General features: G+C 40.6%; 1 protein-coding gene across 9 annotated transcripts in view; it reads left to right on the top strand.

The window, feature by feature from the left end:
- Positions 1-22,013, top strand: part of SRGAP1 (SLIT-ROBO Rho GTPase activating protein 1) — a 251,004-nt gene that overhangs the window by 112,596 nt on the left and 116,395 nt on the right. For all 9 annotated transcript variants that reach the window (XM_077470167.1, XM_077470166.1, XM_077470172.1 and 6 more), the window contains 2 exons: positions 1,553-1,715; positions 20,457-20,519. In XM_077470167.1, coding sequence (XP_077326293.1) covers positions 1,553-1,715; positions 20,457-20,519 — 226 coding nt within the window. The remainder of the gene's footprint in view (positions 1-1,552; positions 1,716-20,456; positions 20,520-22,013) is intronic.

The raw sequence follows: 22,013 nt of genomic DNA, 5'->3' as shown, positions 1-22,013 counted from the left end.
CTCTCACAAATTTGGCTGAGAGCAGTGGAAGCCATTGGCTCCTTGCTGTCTTAAATCATATCCTGTGAGCAGAGCGCAAGGGTGCGGCCAAGCCACAATGTGTGTTAATAGATGCACACAGCCACAGCTGATCCCTCAGTTCTTCCCACTGCTCTGAGCAGAGAGCAGTGACTGTCAGTCGTGGCTCCCTGCTCTGCCCTTCCCTGCACAGTTTGGGAAGCTATTCAGAGTGCATTCAGCTGATGACCTCATCAATGTTTGCGCTGTGAAGGCCCAGCTTACAGTGCCTCTCAGCAGTGACTTTTCAGCGCTGGAGGGCTTCTTTCAGAGTGACTATTACATATGCGATGCATACTAGAATGTTATGCCATTGCCTTGCAGGGTTTTTTTTTTTCTCCAACTTTAAAGTGAAACTTTTGCTCATCGGTTTCCCCCCCCCCCCCCCCCCCCCCCCACGGTGCCACAACTGTCACCTTTCAGGGGGGAAGGGGGTGCAGATACCTGTATAATCCAGGTATCTGCAACCACTTCTGGGAATAGCTAGCCGCAAATGACTGCCCCCCCCCCTCGTTACACAACAGAGACCAGTAAAGACATGCCGCATGCACAGTAGGGAACCGGGCAGTGAAGCCGCAATGCTTCACTTCCTGATTCCCTGAGCGAGGATGGCGGCAGGGCAGTGGAGAGACGAGCGATTGCTCGTCATCTGCTGCTGACGTCACAGGCACCCTGGACAGGTAAGTGTCCGTTTTATTAAAAGTCAGCTGCTGACTTTTAAGAATTTTTTTTTAAGGTGGAGCTCCACTTTAAGTATGAGCCTTTTAAATGTGTAAGTCATTCTTGGGTGGGCACAGGTAAAATTGACCCATCCCCTAGTTGCATGCTGATATCTGGTAACCAATTGGGCATGCTCTGCTCTCCATTGCAGCCTTTGCAATCTTGACATGGTATTGGGCATCGTTGATGCGAGCCTTCCCCCAAGAACTGGTTACAAAAGGTTGCCGATAGTGGCATAGCAGGAGCAGAGAGTATCTGCTAAAGCTGGCTATATAGACCGTTTACATTTCGGCTGATTCCTGCTGAATGGCTGAAATTCAAGCTGTGCTTAGCCCTGTCTGTACCACCCAACTTGGCAATAGCCGGCAGGGGAGATTCTTTTGTCTACGTTGTATGGCATAGATGGGAAGGAATGAATTGGTTTCTAAAAAAAAATCTAAGGTGCATGGCTAGATTAATGTTTGTTTTTTTCCTGTTTTTTTTTTTTATATGAAGAGTATCAAGTGAAAAGTGTGTTTTCAGCTGCATGAATTTGGCCTCTGCACCCATGCAGTTGGCATAAAATAATTTCTGTTCATAATATTTTTACTTTCTACTAGAAACTTGAAATTACCCCAAGAGGGTAGAAAATAGGAGATGCAGGAAAAATGATTTCAGGTTTTGAGTAGTGAAAAACATGCTCTAATTTAGACCCTTTTTTTTTTTTTCCTACTTTTTTACACATGTATATCTTTGCTTGTCTATCTGAAATATTGTATGCTTGTTTGTTTTACAGGAAAGACCAGAACTTGCTATCCCCTGTTAATTGCTGGTATTTACTGCTGAACCAAGTGAGAAGAGAAAGCAAAGATCATGCAACACTAAGTGATATCTACCTAAACAATGTTATAATGCGCTTCATGCAGATAAGTGAGGATTCAACTAGGATGTTTAAAAAGGTATGTGTTATTCATAGATATACCACCAATTTCTGTATTTTTTGAATGCTTATGTAGCAAATGCATTACAATTTTATGAGATTTTTGTTTGCTTTTTATGGATGAAGAAGTCTATTTTGTGGAGGGTAATCGGAAGATTGGTTAGAATTGTGCACTAAAGTGGCATTGGCTGACCTCTTGTCCAGTATAGAAGAAAATGGTACATGCAGTGTTTTGTCTGACCATGACCCCTGTTCATACACAATCCTAGCTCATTTCCTGCTTCTTAGCCAGAAAACACCAGAGTACACACAGACTTTGTCTTTTACTTTGTATGAGTCTTCAGCTTGTACAAAGCTCATACAGAAGAGGATATTGGCTGTTTAGGTTCCCTGCAGACCAAAATGCACATTTAACCCTTGCAGTGCGTCAGAATCCCCATTGCAAGGGTAACCTCTGATTTTAGTTCAGGTTTAAAAGAAGTTGGGTCAAACCTTTTTTTTTTATGCTTTTCTTTTGGGTCAAAAGAGCACATTCACTATTGTTCTTCTGTGACCCAGAGTCAGCTGATGAGCAGTTGGTTACCCATGATCCGCTGACTGGGCAGAACACGCCAATGTTGAATGATTGACATCTGGCTCCATCTTTTAGTGCATGGCTAAGAGCCAGAGCCAGCTGTGACCACCCGCTCACTAGCCTGTGACTCCAAGTTAGTTCTGGATGAGCTGAGTTGGGTGTTATGTCCAACAGTCACTGTTCTCTGCTTCCAGCAGACTAAAGCTGGCCATGCATGGATGGAGATTTAGCCAGTTCAGAAGGAATTGGTCAAATTTCAATGCATATATATCTGTTCCTGAGAAGTTCATCTTATGATCTATTCTTCAAGAACAGGTTTCTTGGTATATTTTTGCTGTATCAGCACATGCAGCCAATCATCTGCAGTGCTAATGAGTTTATTTCCACAGTCCTGCTGTCAGAATACAATGACACGCCCATGAGGATTTTCCCATTCACCTGAAATGTTTGGATTGGGAAATTGGTTGTGTTTTTTTTTTTTTTTTTTTTCATTCAGCCAGCTGACTGAACAAAGAAAACTGGACCATGTATAGCCAGCTTAAGAGTTAAGCGGTCAGCAATTAATGTGGTCTGTCAGCTCTCTATTTTAGAGCCGGCATTGGACAGCTGCAGTGTCACATAGATGATGCACCATGGAGTTGAGTATGTTTGTTTTTTTTTTTTTTTTTCTTAGACTCCTTTTACACGGAGGTGGTTTTCAGGTGTTTTGGCGCTAAAAATAGCCTCTAAATAGCGCCTGAATACTGCCTCCCATTCATCTCAGTGTGACTTTTCACAATGGGGCAGTGCACTTGCAGGATGTTAGGAAAAGTCCTGTAAACTAGCATCTTTGGGGCAGGGCAAAAATTGAAATGAATGGGCAGTGCAACACAAGCATTTTTAAGCGTGCCGCTAGCGGCCGAAAAGCTGCACAAAATCTGTGCTTAAACACCAGTAAAGCGTGGCTAAAACTAGCGGCGTTTTACCACTAACGCCCAGCTCTTTCAGCATGAAAGGGGTCTAAGCCTATAATTTTCCTTTAAACGAGCCTATGTGGAGAAGAAGAAACCCTAAACTGACATCTGAACAGAGCTCAAAACAAGCTGTTGGCACGTACAACTTTACCATTCGCCTCTTCAGAACTTTTTCAAGTGAATATGCAATTTGCTACTGTTTAGCATTATTTACATAAGCATATGCATCCGTCCCGCAACCCAGTTTGCAATGACTGGTTTAGGGTCGGGGGCTTGCATATTGCCCATTATCAGGTAATAGTCAAGTTGGGGATGCACCATGTGGTGCTAGGTTTAGTGTCAAGGTAAGAGATGTGCTTACAGCTGATGGTGTTGGCTTTCTATGCCTGCTACTAGTTTTATAGTGTTTTCTCCCACGTAGGTTTACATCAAATGAGACTACATATCTTGTATGTTTGCTTGATGGCACAAAAGGCCCACGGTATATTTGCATGGAAATGGTAGTACAAAAGTTGTGCATCTTATAGGCAAGAATTTTGTACTGTGTAAAGATGACCAATAAGCCAGTTTGACTGAGATCTTCAATTCTTCTTGAATGGAGGAGATAGTTGGGTTAAATTTTGTCAATTGTTGTTGTTTTATGAGTAAGCCACAAGGATGTTACCGAGCATATCTTTTTACTACATAATTCTATATACACTTCCATTATAATCCTGCTTGTCTGTGTATACCACTTTTAGAAAGATGTGTTCCAGGTCTCGAATGTCTAGAAGCTTCAGATTTTTTTTCACCTGTTTGAGTATGAACATGCATCAAGCTGTGACTTTGCCTAAACAGATGTAGTCCATACACATAATCTACAGTGCTGAATCATTTTAGCTTTGTGTTAAAATGTGTAGAAGCTGTAACCTGCTTTGTTTCTGGTATAAAGTTTGGATGCATACGATTCAGAAAATTCTGAACTGTAAAGACAGCCCAGTTCAGGCCTAGATTTTTGTCTGCTGGTCATGTGATTTGAGACATGATCTCCTTGACAATAGTTTATATAGGAAAAGCATACAAACATTAAATGGCACTAAACCGTCCATACATGGATCAAAATGTTATCCTTGTATGGGCAAGCTGGTTGTATACAAGTTAATTAATCAATCGATCTACTTGTGTACAACCAGCCTGTCAGGTTTTTCTCAAATGATTTATAGTGGCTGTTATAGCTGGTAACACTGATTTTTGTAGTCTGACAATGGGGAAGGCCCCCTGATGTCAGAATACAATACAGCAGAAAGGATTCCTTAACCACCTTTTTAAAGATGCGCAACCTTCAGCAAACCTCAATATACAATGTGCAGCTCTATTTTCCCCAAAAAGTTATTCAGTGTTTCAAAACTCCAGAGGAAGCACTAACAAATCCAACAGAGTTCGGAGTGTGGTTGGTTGCTTACTGGAACCCAATGGCTCTCAAACAAATGAGGAGCCAAAATGCTTTGGGGATAAACCTAAAATATTCCTGCAGTAGGTGATGCAATACCTCTGGCTTCATTTAGAAGTTTACACTATCCAGTTTTTCCAAGGTTGACACTGTTCTTCACCTACAAGCAAAATTTGAAATCCATAGAAAATGGTCAGTCCAGGTGCATATGCTGGGCTAATGATGGAGATGCCCATTCTGCTCCATGGTCAGTATTGATGCATTAGCCAGATTCCATAGGAGAATGGGGTACCTTGAGACTTTGCAGCAAGCAATTCATTCAAGGCTACCTTTACAGTTGCATATTGGGTCAAAACACATTATGCAGATGCAAGTACCCCAGTGGGATGACTTGCTTCAAACACAGGGCTCCTTGGTTGCGATGAAGCTTGCCGCTGCAGGAATCCTAGCAACCTGGTCCCATTCAGCTGCCAGCCAGGACTTTCAAGGGGCTGTACCTGCTCCAGTATGGACACTCCAGCCCGAGTGCCACCCTCTCTATGCCTTCATGAGACAAAATCTTGTGTTTGCTTCCGACAGGTACAAGAATTTCTCACAAGTACTGTGATTTCTAATCAGTAAACTATGACCATTTCAGCCATTCTTTTCACTCCAGCTGCTTGCTTTCCTTGTGGTTGTACACTAAATATTGGCTACTTGGAAGTTTCTGCACCTCTGTACAAATAATATGACATGGTATGTTAATGCTGAGCTTTAGGCATTCAGCCAATCTGTAAATTTGTGCTGGCATATTATTATGAGTTAAGTCCAACAGGTTGTATGCCATCTGGTGGCATTATCTGCTGTTGCTAAACCCCAGACACACAGAATCTCTGCCTGCCCCTCTCCTCTGCTGCCTATTCACAGGAGCTTTTGTATCTTGTGAATGGATTCACATAACACTAAGTATTCTGTGATTGGGCGGGTGGGGGGGCTGGGAACAGTGGCTGCATGGGACTCTACAGCTCCTGGAGCTGAGACCAGAAGGTCCAGCATCTGTCTTGCAAAAGTATAGCAAGAGCTATGCAAAAATGGATATTCTAAATTACAGCTGTAAGTCCTTGAGGTAGTATGCACCTCGTTGAACTTAACCCCAAGTAATCAAAAACATTGCCCAAAGTGGCTGAATTCCTGGAGTTCAGCTTCAAAGCAGACAGGGATACCTCTTGACCTTGTTGCATCTCGCTGGTGTATGAAAAGCGATCCACAGTGGATTGCATTTTAGAGACTAGTATGCGAGTCATAGAAGCGTATTTCAAACATTTTACACATGTATTCAAGCGTCAGATGTTTTTGTCTTAGCCCATTGAATGCACTAGGTGGGAGGAGATCAGTTCCTGCAGGCTAAAAAAACACACAGAAAAGAAAAACGTGATTTAAGTGTTTTCAGGCGTTCCTTAGTCTCTTGGGCCAAAAATGCCCACATCCGTGTCACGTGGCTCATGTAGCTTTTGAAGTTCAAGGTGTCTGAGTGCTCATTTGTGAACAGCCACCATTGAACTACATCTTGTAGCTAACAGGGACAGGTTTGGGTTATATTCATCTAACATGGAGGTCTGATGATAAACTGTCATGGCCACCCACTGCTGCTTACAAAGTTAAGTCTGTTGATGAACAAAATGCAAAATTCCTATAGTGTGCTGCTGTTCGGTCACTTTATTGTATGCCACATCAAAGAGTTTATTAGTGCGGTGTTTATGAAAATTGTCTAGAACGGCTGCTTTCGAAAATGGTGCCCCTCATATTTATTTCCTTAAACTTCATTTTCAGTTTCTAATTTGAAGCTTAAGTGACCTCCTTTCAAGTAAATTAGCTTTGTTTCTCTTCATGGTCACACGTGCGTAGACATGCATTCAGATGAGTGTAGCAATGCACCCTCCAGGCTCAAATTATAGGGTTTCCAAGGATATAGCTTCCTTGGAATTCAATCCCTTCTTCCAGCATCTTGTTTGTATCTGTCATCTCTTGCCACTGGTGAAGTGAAAGGCTGTGTTGATTGGAACACTGTGCTCTACTTACTTCCAAAAGGCCAGCTTGTCTTGTGAATGCCCAAGTTTCTTTGCCCAGTGTTTTATGGAATGGCGGAAATCGCCAACAGTGTGCAAAAAAATGGATTCCTGATAGCCATGCTGTGCTGTCTTGCTAATGGTGCCAGGCGTGCCTAACTAGGCTTTTTCCATTTTCCTGAGTCTTTGTGTCTGTTTAACAAACAGGTCATTAATCACAGTGATTGGTTATTTGCTACTTTCGAAAATCCAGTATTATCCCTTTTAATTAGGAAGTGAAAACCGGTTTGTTCTCTGTTTATATGCACTGAGTTTTCTCTTCCCAAGAACGTGGACAAAGGAGAATTACTTTCTACAAACAGTCAAGCTACTAAAGTTATTTTGACAGCTGTTATTGGTTTATGTCTGAAATCCAGGCAGCTAAAACAATATCAATGTGTGCACGTGTTCATTAAAAATCATTAAACTATATCCAAGAACAAAAATGTAATGTATTGCAGTCTACCTTTCCTTATATGTGGTGGTGAAATTTGATTTGTTTTTGTTCTTTGCTCTTTTTCTTTCTTTATTTTCAACTAGCGATCCCGTCAGGAAAAGACTTCCTGTCCTAGGCTGGCAACCACACTGGATCTAGGAGGGGCAACATTGGAAGGGAGTGTTAGGACTAGAACACCTTCCTTCTCCATATCAAAGGGGTACATCTTTTGTAATTTTACAGAGGGTACATTGCTGACTGACAACTCTCCACAGAATAGGAGAGCATTGGAAGTTATCAGCTCATGAAATTTCTGGCTGGATAAACCTGTTTTTTTTTTTTTTTTTTGCACTTATTGAATAGTTATAAAAGATAAATGCTTTCAATTTTATATTTAGGGAGCAAATGAGAGAAATGTATTGTTAGTTTACATACACTTTAATTGTATGTAAACTAAGGATATTTAATTTTGTGCAAGTACCTGGATTTGACTTGGTATCTGCCTCTTGCAATCCCCTGTACAACAGAGAGAGAAAGGAGGTGAAACGGCACCATGGATGTTGATGGGTCTGGTTCAAACACTGAAAATAAAAGTTGGCTCTGCATATGCAGGAACAGATTCACAGGACACAATCACTGTGTTTTAACCACTTCAGTACCGTGCCGTAGCTGAAAGACTGCTACAGCGTGGCTCTTGTTCTGGGAGGGTGTCCATGCACCTCCTCCTGTGCACCCCCTAGGGCGTGCATTCTTTGGATACAGCAGATCGCAGATTGAGGTAAAGGGCCAATCGGAGCAACCCTTTACCATGTGATCAGTTGTACCAAATTACAGCTGATCACATATAAATACATTTTCCGGTTATCAGCATTATTTTCCTTATGCGTGTGAGGAAAGGAGAGCCAGTAACCGGCAAGGCTGACAGGGCACTGATTCAGTACAGCCCAATTAGTGCCACCTCATCAGTGCCCATTAGTGAAGAAGAAAAATTGCTTATTTGCAAGACTTTATAACCGAAACTAAGAAAACCTTTTTTTTTTTTTTCCATTTGTTTAGCAAAAACAAACAAATCCAGTAGTGATTTAAATAATGGCGGATAGCATGGGATTTATACCAAAAGGTATAAAAAAAATTTTGAGGCATACTGACAATCAATAGTATTAATAATTATAACACTTACTTTTTCTGTTTTTGCAAACAGCAGCATGCCGTTTTCTCCTCAAAAATGATTTTATAAAACCGTCTCCTGACGGTTTCCATTTTGCCTGTGGGCAAACCATTTTATTTAGTGACAGGAGTTTTGACTGGCGTTTGGAGCTTTAACAAAGCCTGTCCAAATCCATGTTTTGAAGCAAGTGTAAACTGGCAGTTAATGTGTGTTGAAGCCGTAGCAAGTGTAAATGAGCCCTTAAGGAACACTCAATATGCCGGTCCAGGCATGTGGGCAGATCCCGGCCATATGGTCACGTTCCATCCTGAGCCTGCATAGGCTCTGGGATGTCAGGCGACAGCAGACTTCAGCCCGCTGTTTGCTGAAAACGAGTCACAGGAGTGCAGAACAAACTGCACTTCTGTGAGCCACTGGAGAAGTACTTCTCCTGTAACACACATATAAAATGCCTGCACCATGAAATGGGGAAGATTTAGAGTGAATGTGTGTGTGTGTGTATATATATATATAATTTGTGCTTAGTTTAGAAGTTTACATACCCTGGCAGAATTTATGATTTCTTGTCCATTTTTCAGAGAATATGAATGATAACACAAAAATATTTCTTTCACTCATGGTTGGTGTTTGGCTGAAGCCATTCATTATCAATCAACTGTGTTTACTCTTTTTAAATCATAATGACAACAGAATCTACCCAAATTACCCTGATCAAAAGTTTACATACCCTGGTGATTTTGGCCCGATAACATGGACACAAGTTGACACAGGTTTGAATGGCTATTAAAGTTAACCATCCTCCCCTATGATCTGTTAGCTTGTCATAATTGGTGTGTGTGTATATAAAAGGTCAGTGCTTTTCTGGCCTTTTGGCCACAACCATAATTTCTACATTAGGAGAGGAGTCAACAAGACCTATGATGAAAGCTTTGGAAGTGGTTGCTGATGTTTTTGGGGATGTGTGAACTACAAAAAGCACAAGAAATTTGGCAAGATGAATGCAGTATGTTACCAAAAATACTGGAGGAACATTTGCATTCATCAGCCAGGAAGCTGTGCATGGGATGTACTTGGACATTCTAACATGACAATGCTCCAAAACACAAGGCCAAGTAGACCTGTCATTGGCTACAGCAGAATAAAGTGAAGGTTCTGGAGTGGCCATCTCAGTCTCCTGACCTCAATATAATTAAGCCACTCTGGGGAGATCACAAACATACAGTTCATACAAGACAGCCCAAGAATTTACAGGAACTGGAGGCGTTTTGCCAAAAGGAATGGACAGCTTTACCATCTGAGAAGATAAAGAGCCTCATCCACAAATACCACAAATGACTTCCATCTGTGATTGATGTTAAGGGGGGGCAATGCACGCTATTAAGAACTGGGGTATGTAAACTTTTGATCAGGGTAATTTGGGTAGTTTCTGTCGCCATTACGATTTAAAGAGTAAACATAGTTGATGATAAATGGCTTTCACTAACCATGAGTGAAAAAATGTTTTTCTGTCATCATTCATATTCTCTGAAAAATAGCCAAGAAATCATAAATTCTGCCAGGGTATGTAAACTTATGAGCATAACTGTATATCCATTAAACTATACCATAAACAAGTATTTGCCATTTTGCACAGTACAGTTGGGACTAGCCAAATATTTAATGTGTACATATACCTTATTTATCAGCATATAACACGCACGTTTTTCCCCTTAAAATCAGGGGAAAATCGTGAGTGCGTGTTATACGCCGATCCCCGCTGTCTGTGAGGGCAAGAGGAGTGCCGCGGACATTGACCGAGCCCAGTCTACTGTGAACTCGGGTAGGCTCAGCTCCACTCGGCTCTGCTCGCAGTCACAGCTCCTAGCCTTTATGTCCCGCCATTGGACTGGTGTTGTGTCCATCATAGGAGCCAGGCCAAGGGGCGGGACGGAGGCATGACTGAGAGCTGAGGCGAGTACACGTGTACACAGTATGCTCGGCTTGGTCTATGACAGCGGCGCTCCTCTTGCCCTCAGACAGCGGAGACGAGCCAAATATCTTGGCGGCAGCGCTAAATTTAAAAACCAAACATGCTGCAATTTTGGGTAAGGCTGCAGATGGACGCTGTGCAAATCTGCATTGATGGGCATTTAAAATGGAAGTTTTTTTTTCCTTTAACTTCCTTCCTAAACTTTGGGTGTGTGTTATACGCCGATAAATACTGTGTGTGTGTGTGTGTGTGTGTGTATGTGTAATATCTTTATTTGGGACAACAGCCCCAAGTAGACTGTGGCAATGTCTGCTTGTGTGAGTCTGATCAGTTTGGCTGGCTTGGCACTACAAGTAATGTAAACCGGATCTATTTTTTGCCATGAATGGAGGATGTTGGAGTGAAGTGCTTACAGTGGAAATTCTGTGCATTGCATAGGTTTGCCTCCGTGTCATAACTCCATGCTCTTTCATCACAATCCTTAGTCTTTCATCTCCCAGCACCAGCTGTGTTTATTCTTGACATATAAAACCACTGATGTTTTCAAAGCTCTTGCTGCAGATCCACTGGAGTAACTTAACCAACATGCACTATGGAAAGTAGAAACAGGTATTTGCTGTAGCTTTAGGTCATAATGGATCTTGCCCATCTGTGTGAAAACGCATTCGCTTTTCATATTAAAATCAGTCTTTGTGTTTTTCATTATCTATCGATAACTAGAAAGCAGTTTCCTGGTGTTCCGTTTTGTCATTCATAGCGAGCTCAGGAAATTTGTTTTTGGATGGAATGACCCTTTAAAATGTTTTTTTTAAAAAGGTAATTTTCAACTGAACATCAATTTTATGACGTGCAATCATCATGAACTGTAAAAACCTGTGTGCTGGCTGAAGAGAATCTGGAATTCCATTGGGATTTAGCTAGTGGGCGGGCCCAGCCCATCTATAGCTAGCTGTAACTAAAATCAGTTGCTGACCCTTTTTTGCTTTTTATTTTTTTATTTTTTTTATTTTTTATTTTTTTCTCGCTTGCATAGAACCTGGAGTTTTTTTCATTAAGCTCTGCTGTGTCAACTTTTAATAATTTGTATGTTAACCAAACTGATTCTTTTTAGTATACAGTCAAATATTATGGCAATTTATTGCAAAATCAGCTCTTCGGCAGTGTTCCATACCAAGCCGTTGGGACTGCCCTTGGCTGTCCATGTCCATGCCACCCAACCTTTGTGTTTCATCAGCTTGTAAAAAAAAAAAAAAAAAAAAAAAATATCACTAAAACGTGCTGTATTGTAAACAATGACAGTGAGCCTATTATGCAGCAGCTGTGTTTTTTTTTTTTTTTTTTTTTCTCTACTGATGAATCTCGCTATGAGGTTGATGGGGTGGCCTGAAAATTGCAATATGATTGTCAACCTGGTATCCACAAAGGGGACATAGCAGGCAGGGTTTCTGAAAACGAATTCAGATTCTCGGTCTGCTGCATACTAGGTGGGAAAAGGATTTATTCAAAGAGTTAAGCTGGCAATAGATGGAGCAAATTTATTTCCTGCAACCATGGTTTGCAGGAAGGAAAACCGCTCGATTTCGCCATCAACACTGTTGCTATTGTACTCTCCCAGCAAGGAGAGCTCTCTGTCAGGAGAACACACACGATTGAAAAAATTGGGGGAAAACACTGCGCTGAGGCCAAAAACTGAGGGTCAGCAGCTAACACCCAAACAAACAAAGTTTAGTGAAAATAAGAGAAAATTGGTGTAGCGCTAGTGAATCGATTAGTGAAAAACTCTAAAGCTGTATATTAAAGGGGTGATAATGAAACCAATACTAAAAAACACACATGTGCAAAAATAAAAAATATAAAACAAAAATTAATGAAATTAATAATTCACTAAATATGTGGATACAATATATAAATGCGCACAGATCTTGATGGGTATCAGCAGCTGAAATATAAATCCCAGCAAACAGTCCATGTATGTTAGGTAGTGAAAAGTGTCAATGTTGGTCTTCCCAGCAACGGAATCAAGCGACCACACAATTCAATTCAACCTGGAACAACGACTTGTCTGGAGTGAATTAAAGAGAATTAAATACTCTTACCGGAGGAATTGGACACATCTGTCATATGACAGTGGGTCAAATGTGCTTGAAATCTTAGGTGGTATCAATCAGGTGTTATGTGTTGTTGGCAGGTGCCCGTTAGTCACCGCACTGTGTCCAGATTTCACGGTTCACTGGGACTCCTGATATGAGTGGCTGGATCATACGTCTCCAGGATCAACAAGGTCCAACTATTCACATTGGGGTGCCATCCAAAGTATGGTAGATCATATAAAAAAGGGGTTCAAAAAGAAGGGCTCCAAATGGTGCAGGTCAGACGGTAACCAATAGGTTTATTAAAAAGGTCATAAAAACCATGACATAAAGGCAATAAGTGATCACAAATTAAAATCGAACATAAGAAAAGCAATGTGGGGTACAAAATGTGATCGCATCTTTAAACTCAGAAATTGTACAATTTTAAGAAAAAACTTTTTCGGAATTGGGGTTGTACACTTTTTGGAATATCAGGAATATAGGAAGTGTTCACATTACTTTATGTACATTACTGCAAAATCTGTTCTTGCAGTGATAAGTAAAATATATAATGAATTATTTTCAGGTTTACTGTTCTTTGTTGTGTTTGACCTTTTATCTTAAACCTAAATTATTCATTGTGAATTTACGCTGAATAATTTGGAAAATGTTGCAGTTAGCCGTGTTTAATTCCCACGTCTGTTTTGTGCATGGCTTGTTTTGACCTTTTCTCCTGGAAATCAAAGTAAAGATGGCTTTTAAATGGAACAAATATTAACAAAGGAATGCCCTTTTTGTGTTTTTGATTTCCTCCAGCTATTTAGTCTTTTGCTCCGGCCATGCATGGAGCATATTTGTTTCCTTCAACCATGGGTTACTGAAAATACATTCATTCTCCCATCAACACACAGTGTTGATGCAGGAATCCCCCTCCTAGTGGGATATTGTCTTCTCCCGGCAGGGGAAGCTGTCCCCGCTGGGTGAAGAGTGATTATTGCTAGCAGCTATGGCATCTGTTAACGATAATCACAGGTAAACCCCAGCATGCTGATTGTACCCAAGTTGATCGATCAACTTGGTATATTTAACCTGCCCATACACGGTTCGAATTGTGATATTCAAGCCGTGTATGTCCTGCCTTTAGTAAGTAAGGTTGTTTTTGACTATGGAATTTGTTTATTACATGCTAGTACTTTGGGGTATAATAGCTATTAGTAACTAGGGTTTATAGTCTTTCATTGGACCAATTGTAACTATTGGTTAAGGACCCATTTAAATTTGTGTGGTGCATTAACATGCACTGTGTTGCACGCCAACATGTTGCAGCTGGCCTTTGAAATCAACGGGTTGCCAACCCATCAAAAATCTGCTGTATCCCAAAATTTGTAATGCAACACATTGCACGCACTATTGTGTGCGGCAGCTAGCTGCAACAAGTGTGAATTGCCCTATACTGGATACACAAGGGGCGAAAATTGCCTGAAAACGATCGGTTTTACAGGAACTGGATGACTTTCTGCCCCTGTGTGCAGCTCTTTGTCTGACAGAAGCGGGTCTCACAATCGATTTCTGTCATACTGAAAATCGGCAGCCAATGGCTGCGAGCGCGATCACTGTGTTCTGGCGAGTGATCAGTCACCCTATTGCAACACAATAGCTCAGGGTGGAAGATTGCTGCACAAACATCACTGTGAATACTTATTGTTTTTTTTGTTTTTTTGTTCGTTTTTTTTTTTTTCAGCTGCTTGGTTGCACGAAAATAAGCTTAACCTGTGAACGGTGCTTTAGTGGTTGTGGTGCCATTCATAATGAATGACATTACAACCCAGCAATGCATATAACATACACATTACCACAATGTAAGGGTGTAAATCAGGAGTGGGTAAACTGCGGCCCTCCAGCTGTTGCAGAACAAAGTCCCATCATGCCTCTGCTTCTTGGAGTTATGCTTGTGGCTGTCAGTCTTGCATTGCATCATGGGGCATGTAGTTCTGCAACATCTGGAGGGCCTCCATTTGCCCAACCCTGGTGTAAATGATATCTCAGGGCTCATATATACCATCTTGTTAAAAATCATCCAAGCATTTTCTCCAATGTAACGGGTTTTATATGCATTTTACATGTGTGGTGTGTTTTTTTTTTTTTTGATCTGCATGGCAAAATGGGAAATATGGACATTTGCCTTGAAAAAATGCACTAATTAAAAAACCTATTGCATTTTAAAGAGGAAGTAAACCCTGATGAGTTTACTTCCTCTTTCATTCCCTGCAAAGGCAAAGCATAATGGACTACTATGCATCGCATAGTAGTCCATTATGTGTCACTTACCTGACACAGGAGCCAGCGAAGTCGCTGCTGTCCCCTGTAGTCCGCCGCATCCATCTTGTTGGTGGGGTCTCGCAGCTCCGCCGCTGTCATTCGGCGAAGCCGCGATTACGTCACTCCCGCGCATGCACACGGGAGCCGACACGCGCGCCAGCTCCGTCGCTGAGAATGCCGCGCTCAGTGCTCCTGCGCGCCGCTGTCTACGGCGCATGCGCCGTGGACAGCGGTGCCCGTTTTCGGGCAAGTATCTCCTAAACCATATAGGTTTAGGAGATATTGCTTGGACCTGCAGGTAAGCCTTAATCTAGGCTTACCTGTAGGTCAAAGTGGTTTGTAAGGGTTTACAACCACTTTAATTGTTGAATGGTACCTCAACCCACTTGCTGATAGGTCATAGAGTCTTGCAGCACATCAAGGTATTAACATGCATTGTGCTCCCAGAAATCTTACTTGAACCTGTTTTGTAGCTATTAAGACTATCTGTTCACAACAATATAAATTTGCCCCCAAAGAGCTATAGTGCTTTTTCTCCAGTTTTAAGGAAATCAGTATTTCATCATGGCACATAAACTAATCTTATGATATAAGGCATTATTCTGTGCTTGAAAAATACAGATACTAACTTCAGTGTGCCTCTGCTGGGTTTTAGGATAACCCATTATTGACATTGAGGTTTCCAAGAGACGCTGCATCACGCATTGCGATGTTGGTATCTCAGCAACCAGTTAAGAGATGTCTACATTTTATTGTTGGGATACAATGGAGCGTTCCAGTCATTGATGTTCTGCAGTCCAAACTTGTATTTGATTGCTTTGGCTTCTTGGGGTGCTGCAAGAGGTATATTAAAGTTTTTAATAATGGTCATTGGGGACAGATGGTGTCTTTACAACAGTCCATAAGCTACGTTTCACCTGTAATTAAGTAAAAATTTGACATAAAGCCGCCGTAAACCCGTGGCAAGCAATCCGCAATTAAGCTTTCGGCCCTTTACAGGGCATTCTACTGAAAGCTGTATTCTGGTCAACTGCTATGGCTCTGTATGCATTGGTACTAACGTGAATATGGAAAGATGCATCATACTGGAAAAATCCATATGATCAACGTAAAGAAAACACTTACCTTCCCTTGTAATGAAATACAACTGTTCTCAAGGGCATTTAAATACTAAAGGCTCATTTTGGTGAGACTTATTGTTGGGGATGTTCAAAACATGACATTTAGCCACATTTTGTCAAAACATGAATTCTTCAGATTGGGACTCTAAACTGGGCCACAAACAGTTTGATGGTAAAAAATATTCCAAATTTATTACACATTGATAATATATAGCATCATGAACATGGGGATATATGCAACAAGCACAAGTATTGGGAGCAGAAATGGAAACCAGCTGCCCGGAAAAGCCCAGAGCTTTGTCAGACAGAATGTGCACACATTTCTTTTAGCACCCCCCCTTAAAGTGATACAAAATTCTTAGTTTTTTTTAAATAACTTATACTAAATTATTATTATAATAAATGTTATACTTACCTGCTCTGTGTAGTGGTTTTGCACAGAGCAGCCCGAATCCTCCTCTTCTTGGCTCCCTTTCGGTGCTCTTGGCCCACCCCCCCTGTTGAGTACCCCCACAGCAAGCAGCTTGCTATGGAGGAAGCCAAGCCACAGCTCTGTGTGTCCATTCACACATGGAGCTATGGCCTGGCCATTCCCCCTCTCTCCTCATTCAATCATTGACCTTGATTGACTTCAGCGAGAGCCAATGAGGGAGAGTCTTGGACAGCCAAGCCTGTCGTGCAACATTGTTGGAGAGATGGGGCTCAGGTAAGTATTTGGGGGGCTGCTGTATGCAGAAGGCTTTTTATTTTTCATGCATAGAATGCATGAAAATAAAAAAAACCTTCTGCCTTTACAACCACTTTAAGTTGCAAAGGCAGCAGATGGGGATGTTCATATGCCATGGTTGCAATGCTTTGCGATGCATTTCAAAACTTAGCCTTACAATCAATTCCTCTTATTTACTCTTTTTTATTCTGTTAACCACTTCACGACCAGCCTACGGCGATGTACGTCTTTTTTTGAAGAGGGATATCTCGGTAATGGCAGCAACTGCTGCCGCAACAGAGGTATCCACCTCTTCAGGTACCACTCATGTTTACGATAATTGCGGTCTCTGTGGCAGATTTGCCGTAAGATCACCGTTACCGGCGGCGGGAGAGGTGCCACCCCCCTCCCACGCCCTCCGGCGCTTACCGGAGCCACCGATAGCGGCAGAGGTGATCAGGTCCTGTCTCCTTCTTGGTATGAATAAGAGTGAGGCAAGATGGCCCCCACCCCTCTTCATACCATAGCAGGGCGGAAGCAATGTCAAAACGGCACTTCCGCTCATACCTCCTAAAGGCACATTTTTTCAATGTGTGTTTTTGTTTTGTTTTTTATTGCATTTAAGTCCAAATATGAGATTGACCCCAGATCTCATATTTAAGAGGACCTGTCATGATTTTTTCTATTACAAGTCTGTTCACAAATGGCAGTGTGAACTTGCACAGGAATCGGATTGAGTCTGGAGAACACCCATGTGCTCCGATTTCAGTGCGCTGAAAAAAAAGTCCCTGCGCGATTTTCCTGCGAATCCAATGCGAGTTCAGACATACAACTTTGTGGCTGAACTCACATTGCACAGGCGTGATCGGCACTGCAGTCCAGGTGCGAATCACATGGGATGTCTGTGTTCGCACAAGTGTGAACCTGGGCTTACTGTAGTAGTGTACTCTTTTTAGTCCTAGAAGAGCAATTTCCATTGGGCTATGTGTCCACAAAACAAATAATGCAATGTAAACAATTACGAATATGAGTCCACTGCTATGATATTAAATTGGCAGCCCTTGGAAAGTATTACTTAAGCTGTGTGGGTGCAGTTTACAGGAATACATAACTCTAGATGTGATGAACAAAATGTGATCATCTTGGAATGTGGATCTTAAACCTTGCTAATTCATTTTGTTATGGATCCTTAGCGCTTTACTTTGCTTAAACTAGCCATACTACAAATACACTACAGCACAGAATTTCAGACAAAAGAGATTGGGATAGGTCCACAACGAGTTGAGCTGTGTGAATTCAGTTTCCCTTCTGGTATTAAAATCAATTTAGCAATTAAAAGTAGTTTACGAATTGTGCGTGTTTTTTCATAGTTTCAAACTATGTCCCATTCTCTTTGTTTTTGTGTCTTTTTAATTGTGAAGGTTTGCCTCATGGTTTGCATGTCATTTACAACATCAGTGAATGGGTTTTCAAGCTTGCTTGTGGCCATATATAAAATATGCTTATGTCCTACGTTATGGATGATTTGCATTAGCTGTCCCAAATTAACAATAGCAATCGCATAGCTTTTTGTAAATGATGTGCATACATTTGCATATTGTAATAGTTTTATTTCAGGATTTACTTTGCAGAACTCCAAATCTCTACCACTATATGAGGACTGAGATTTAAAGATGTGTGGTAAAGGAGCTCAGTTCTAATTTCAGAGTTTCCCATTGTTTTAATGTTTTTGTCGTTGATTGTTGCTTAGAATGTTTCAGAATCTAGGATTGTAACGGCAAGTATAAAATTGACAGTTTCCTGCTTTTGTATTCACACCTGAGCCAGTCAGTCTGCTGAGTCAGTATAATAGAGAAATGTTGTTTTTCTCATGAACTTGGTACAGTTTGATAATACTGCAGTATGACTGAATTTTTTGGTTACCAACACAATTTGGATCCTATTAAACCCAGCAGATATGTTTTGTGGGGTCAGGTTTTCTGTGGATTTGTCTACAGTGTGAGAAAGTGTAATAGGTGTAAGTCTCAAGTAGTAAACAACAACTTTCCACTTCAAATTCTCAATTTTGTAGGTAAATCAGTCCGGTTTGTCCCGGGGATTGCCATTTTATTATGTGGGGGGGGAAATAAAAATTGAAATTATACACCATACCTGCGCATGATGGACTTTCAATTTTGTTTGTCTTCACACACACTGGTCCTACCGTTGTGGTGTTAAAAATGCTGCTTGCTTCATTTTTGGTCAGTTAAAAAAAAAAAATGCACCTCCCTGTTGAAATGGATTGAAAATGATGCAAAAAAAAATGATGCAACAATGCATCAATAAGCCACCCGTGTTATGTTTTTAATGCGTTTTTATGAGCCACATGACCTATGAAAAACACAATAGAAGAACAGTAAAATTGCAGCAAAATCACATGAATTTTCGACAACCATTATCAGTACCTATTTCTCTTATCGCCAAAAAGCTGATAACATTATTTTAGGCTGCCAAACGTTGCATCTCTACTTAAAATCCTAGGAGGTCATATCTTGCATTAAGGTAAGATAGAAGGTGAACAGAAAGGTCTCCAATGGAGGCACAAATATCACAAATTTTTCAGAGGTTTTAAGAGAAGTATGGCCAAAGCTTTTATGGCCATACTTCTCCTGTGGGTCACAGGCACATACTTACTTTTGCTCCTGTGACCCAGAATCATCCAACAGCAGGCTATCGCTCCGGGCTTTGGATGGATCCCAGCCGTATTGATAGGATCCATCCAGCTGCCTGATTGACAGCTGGCTCCGGCTCTGAGCTTGGCTGAGAGTCATGGGGGTAAATTGTTTATGGGGGAGCCAGAATTCCTGCGTTCCTGAATACAGAACACTAGAAAACCAAAAACCTCTCAGTGAAAATTTAAAGGGCATCAACAACTTAAGATATACAATTTGTAATAAATGTTATTGGTACAAGTTAAAATTGTAATCCATATACAATATTAAAACTGTTGCATTGCAGCATTTGGATTGGAAAAGTTGCAAATATAACCATAAATGCCTGTCTGATCATATATTGATGGGAAGCATATATTCCATGCATTTCGTAATAAACATGTTCTAGCTTTCTTCTTCAGGGGTAACTAATTATCATAAATTGTTATATACAAGCAAAAAGGATAATATTAGAAAGTACTCCCATAGATCTAATACTTGCCAATCACAATATGTATTAACACTAACTCCTATAAAATCTAAAGGGAAAGAGTACTTTGCAGCTGCGTGTCACCAGAAAGCTACCAGGCAGGAATGCCCAACTGTGCCTGGCCCCCTCCAGCCTGACTGGCAGTCGCCACTCTCTGCTCTAGTGGTCATGTGATCTCTCAGTTCCCGCGCTTAGAGCTGGCTGGGAACAGCTGCAGCATCAGACCAATGCTGCAGCATGGAGGGGAGTATGAATGAATGAATTTTTTTTTTTTTGTTTTCTTCTTAACAACCTCAAACATCTCTTAACTCTTTCAGGTGCTAGTAAAGTATTTTTATTGCTTTCTGTGTCTCCAGTGGAAACATTTCCCCTCACGTCCTGTTTTAACCCTTTTTAATACAAATTTTCTTTTCTTTTTTGGAATTCATTTTGTACAGCTTTTGTTGTACCATTTCCTTATCTCAAGTTGTTTTACATCATGTTATAAAGAAGTCTCATATTTTCATGCAGTAGCATGGCTTTTTAAATAGGTTTGCATTTCAGGCCAGTGTAATTCAGTCACTCTGTAAATTTTGGAGTCTTTCATACAAATTATTTTAAAAAGGCCTTTATTTAAAACCACAGCACAATTGGCTAAATGATCTGCGTTTTCATAGTTTAGTTTAAGCAACAATTTTTTTTAAAAGCCTGCAAGATGAGATAACTGTATTTGCATTCAATTTACACTGCTTTCTTTTATTTCATTACAGAGCAAAGAAATTGCTTTTCAGCTTCATGAGGATCTAATGAAAGTACTTAATGAGCTGTACACGGTAAGCGCCACATCTGCAGTGTTATTATATTTTCTGCATTGCAACATCACCCCCCATCTAAGTGGGTCAGGAGACAGCTGAAGAAAAACTCTCTAAGTAATCCACTGAAAATGTCAATATAAAATCTTCTACCTATTGGGTCAGTGACCTGGTGCCTGTTCCCATTTTGTTCCTTAAATGCATAACCCTTGGTTGAGCATTATAAGGGTAGGGCTATATGTGGGATTTTCAATAGTTCTTTAATGCGAGAATATATTGATTTTTGACTTGCCTGTAAAAGGTCACTATAATAGTTATGTTTAAAAGAGACTATAAGTGATTCACTGAGAAATTAGTGTTAATGTGTGATTACTGGCATGTCTATGCTTTTATGTTTCTGCATCCTTACTGACCTTTCTGTACAGTAGGGTAAATAGTCAGATCCCATTATTCTTTTGTGTAGTTATGTGGCTTAAAAAGGAAAAAAATAGTGGTAAATGTAATTTGCAAACAGTTTGAACAGTGCTGTTTTTTTTTTTTTTTTTTACAATAATTATGTGCAGAATATACAAGCTAGACAGGCAACTCTACCCTTTGCCAGAAGATCTGGTGCGTCTGAGGTTATTGGTGGTCTGATGACTTCTTTGTGCTCCTTAACCAAACTTTTTTTTTGTGACTTGGCGGTACTAAGTTTACAGCTGGTCCTAGCATAATAATTGTTCCAACCTCTGAGCATGTACTAAAGCGTTTTATAAAGTCTTTTTTTTTTTTTCCTTTAAAAGAACTAACATTTTATACTTTCCTGCTCTGTGTCTTTCTCAGGTCCTACGCAGGTGCTCTAGGCTCCTCCTCTTCTCTCTGTGCCTCCATAGGAAGCTGCTTCCTATGATGGCACATCTTTGCAGGCTTGCTCCCGAGCCATGTTGCCTGCATCTTTAGACGCACAACTATGCTGAATCCTTCTGCCCACTTTCTCGTCACAGGATTAGACTGACAGCAGCGGAAGCTAGTGGCTCCCACTGCCTCAGCAAAGCCTGTGAGTGCAGGGAGACGAGAAGTTAGCTGCTGCAGATTGTCACAGCACTAGATTGAGATCAAGTAAGTATAAGAGGGGTGAGGGGCGATACACATACTGGAACATTTTTTACATTAATGCAGAGAATACATTAAGGTGAAAAATGTTTAGGCTTCACAACGACTTTAAATATGTGCTGCTGGGTTGGTAGTTTAGTAGCTGCAGCACAACTCGTATATTTTGTTTTGACTTGGAGTAGGGAAGAGTAATATTTCCATACAGGAAACGGTGAATGGCACAGACGACCAATAAAAATATCATTAGAAATTCTAGTCCTTCCTCAGTCTATCACCTCCTGGGAAAAGCCATTATATATATATATATATATATATATATATATATATATATATATATATATATATATATATATATATATATATATATATATATATATATATATATATATATATAATATTATATAATTTTTTTTTTTTTTTTCT

Source organism: Lithobates pipiens, unplaced genomic scaffold (assembly GCF_037356315.1).
Source record: "Lithobates pipiens isolate NorthernLeopardFrog02 unplaced genomic scaffold, aLitPip1_a1.2 Scaffold_8, whole genome shotgun sequence".
NCBI classification, from domain to species: Eukaryota; Metazoa; Chordata; class Amphibia; order Anura; family Ranidae; genus Lithobates; species Lithobates pipiens.
Note: the sequence above shows the minus strand (reverse complement) of the source record. Positions and strands in the feature narration are given on the sequence as shown.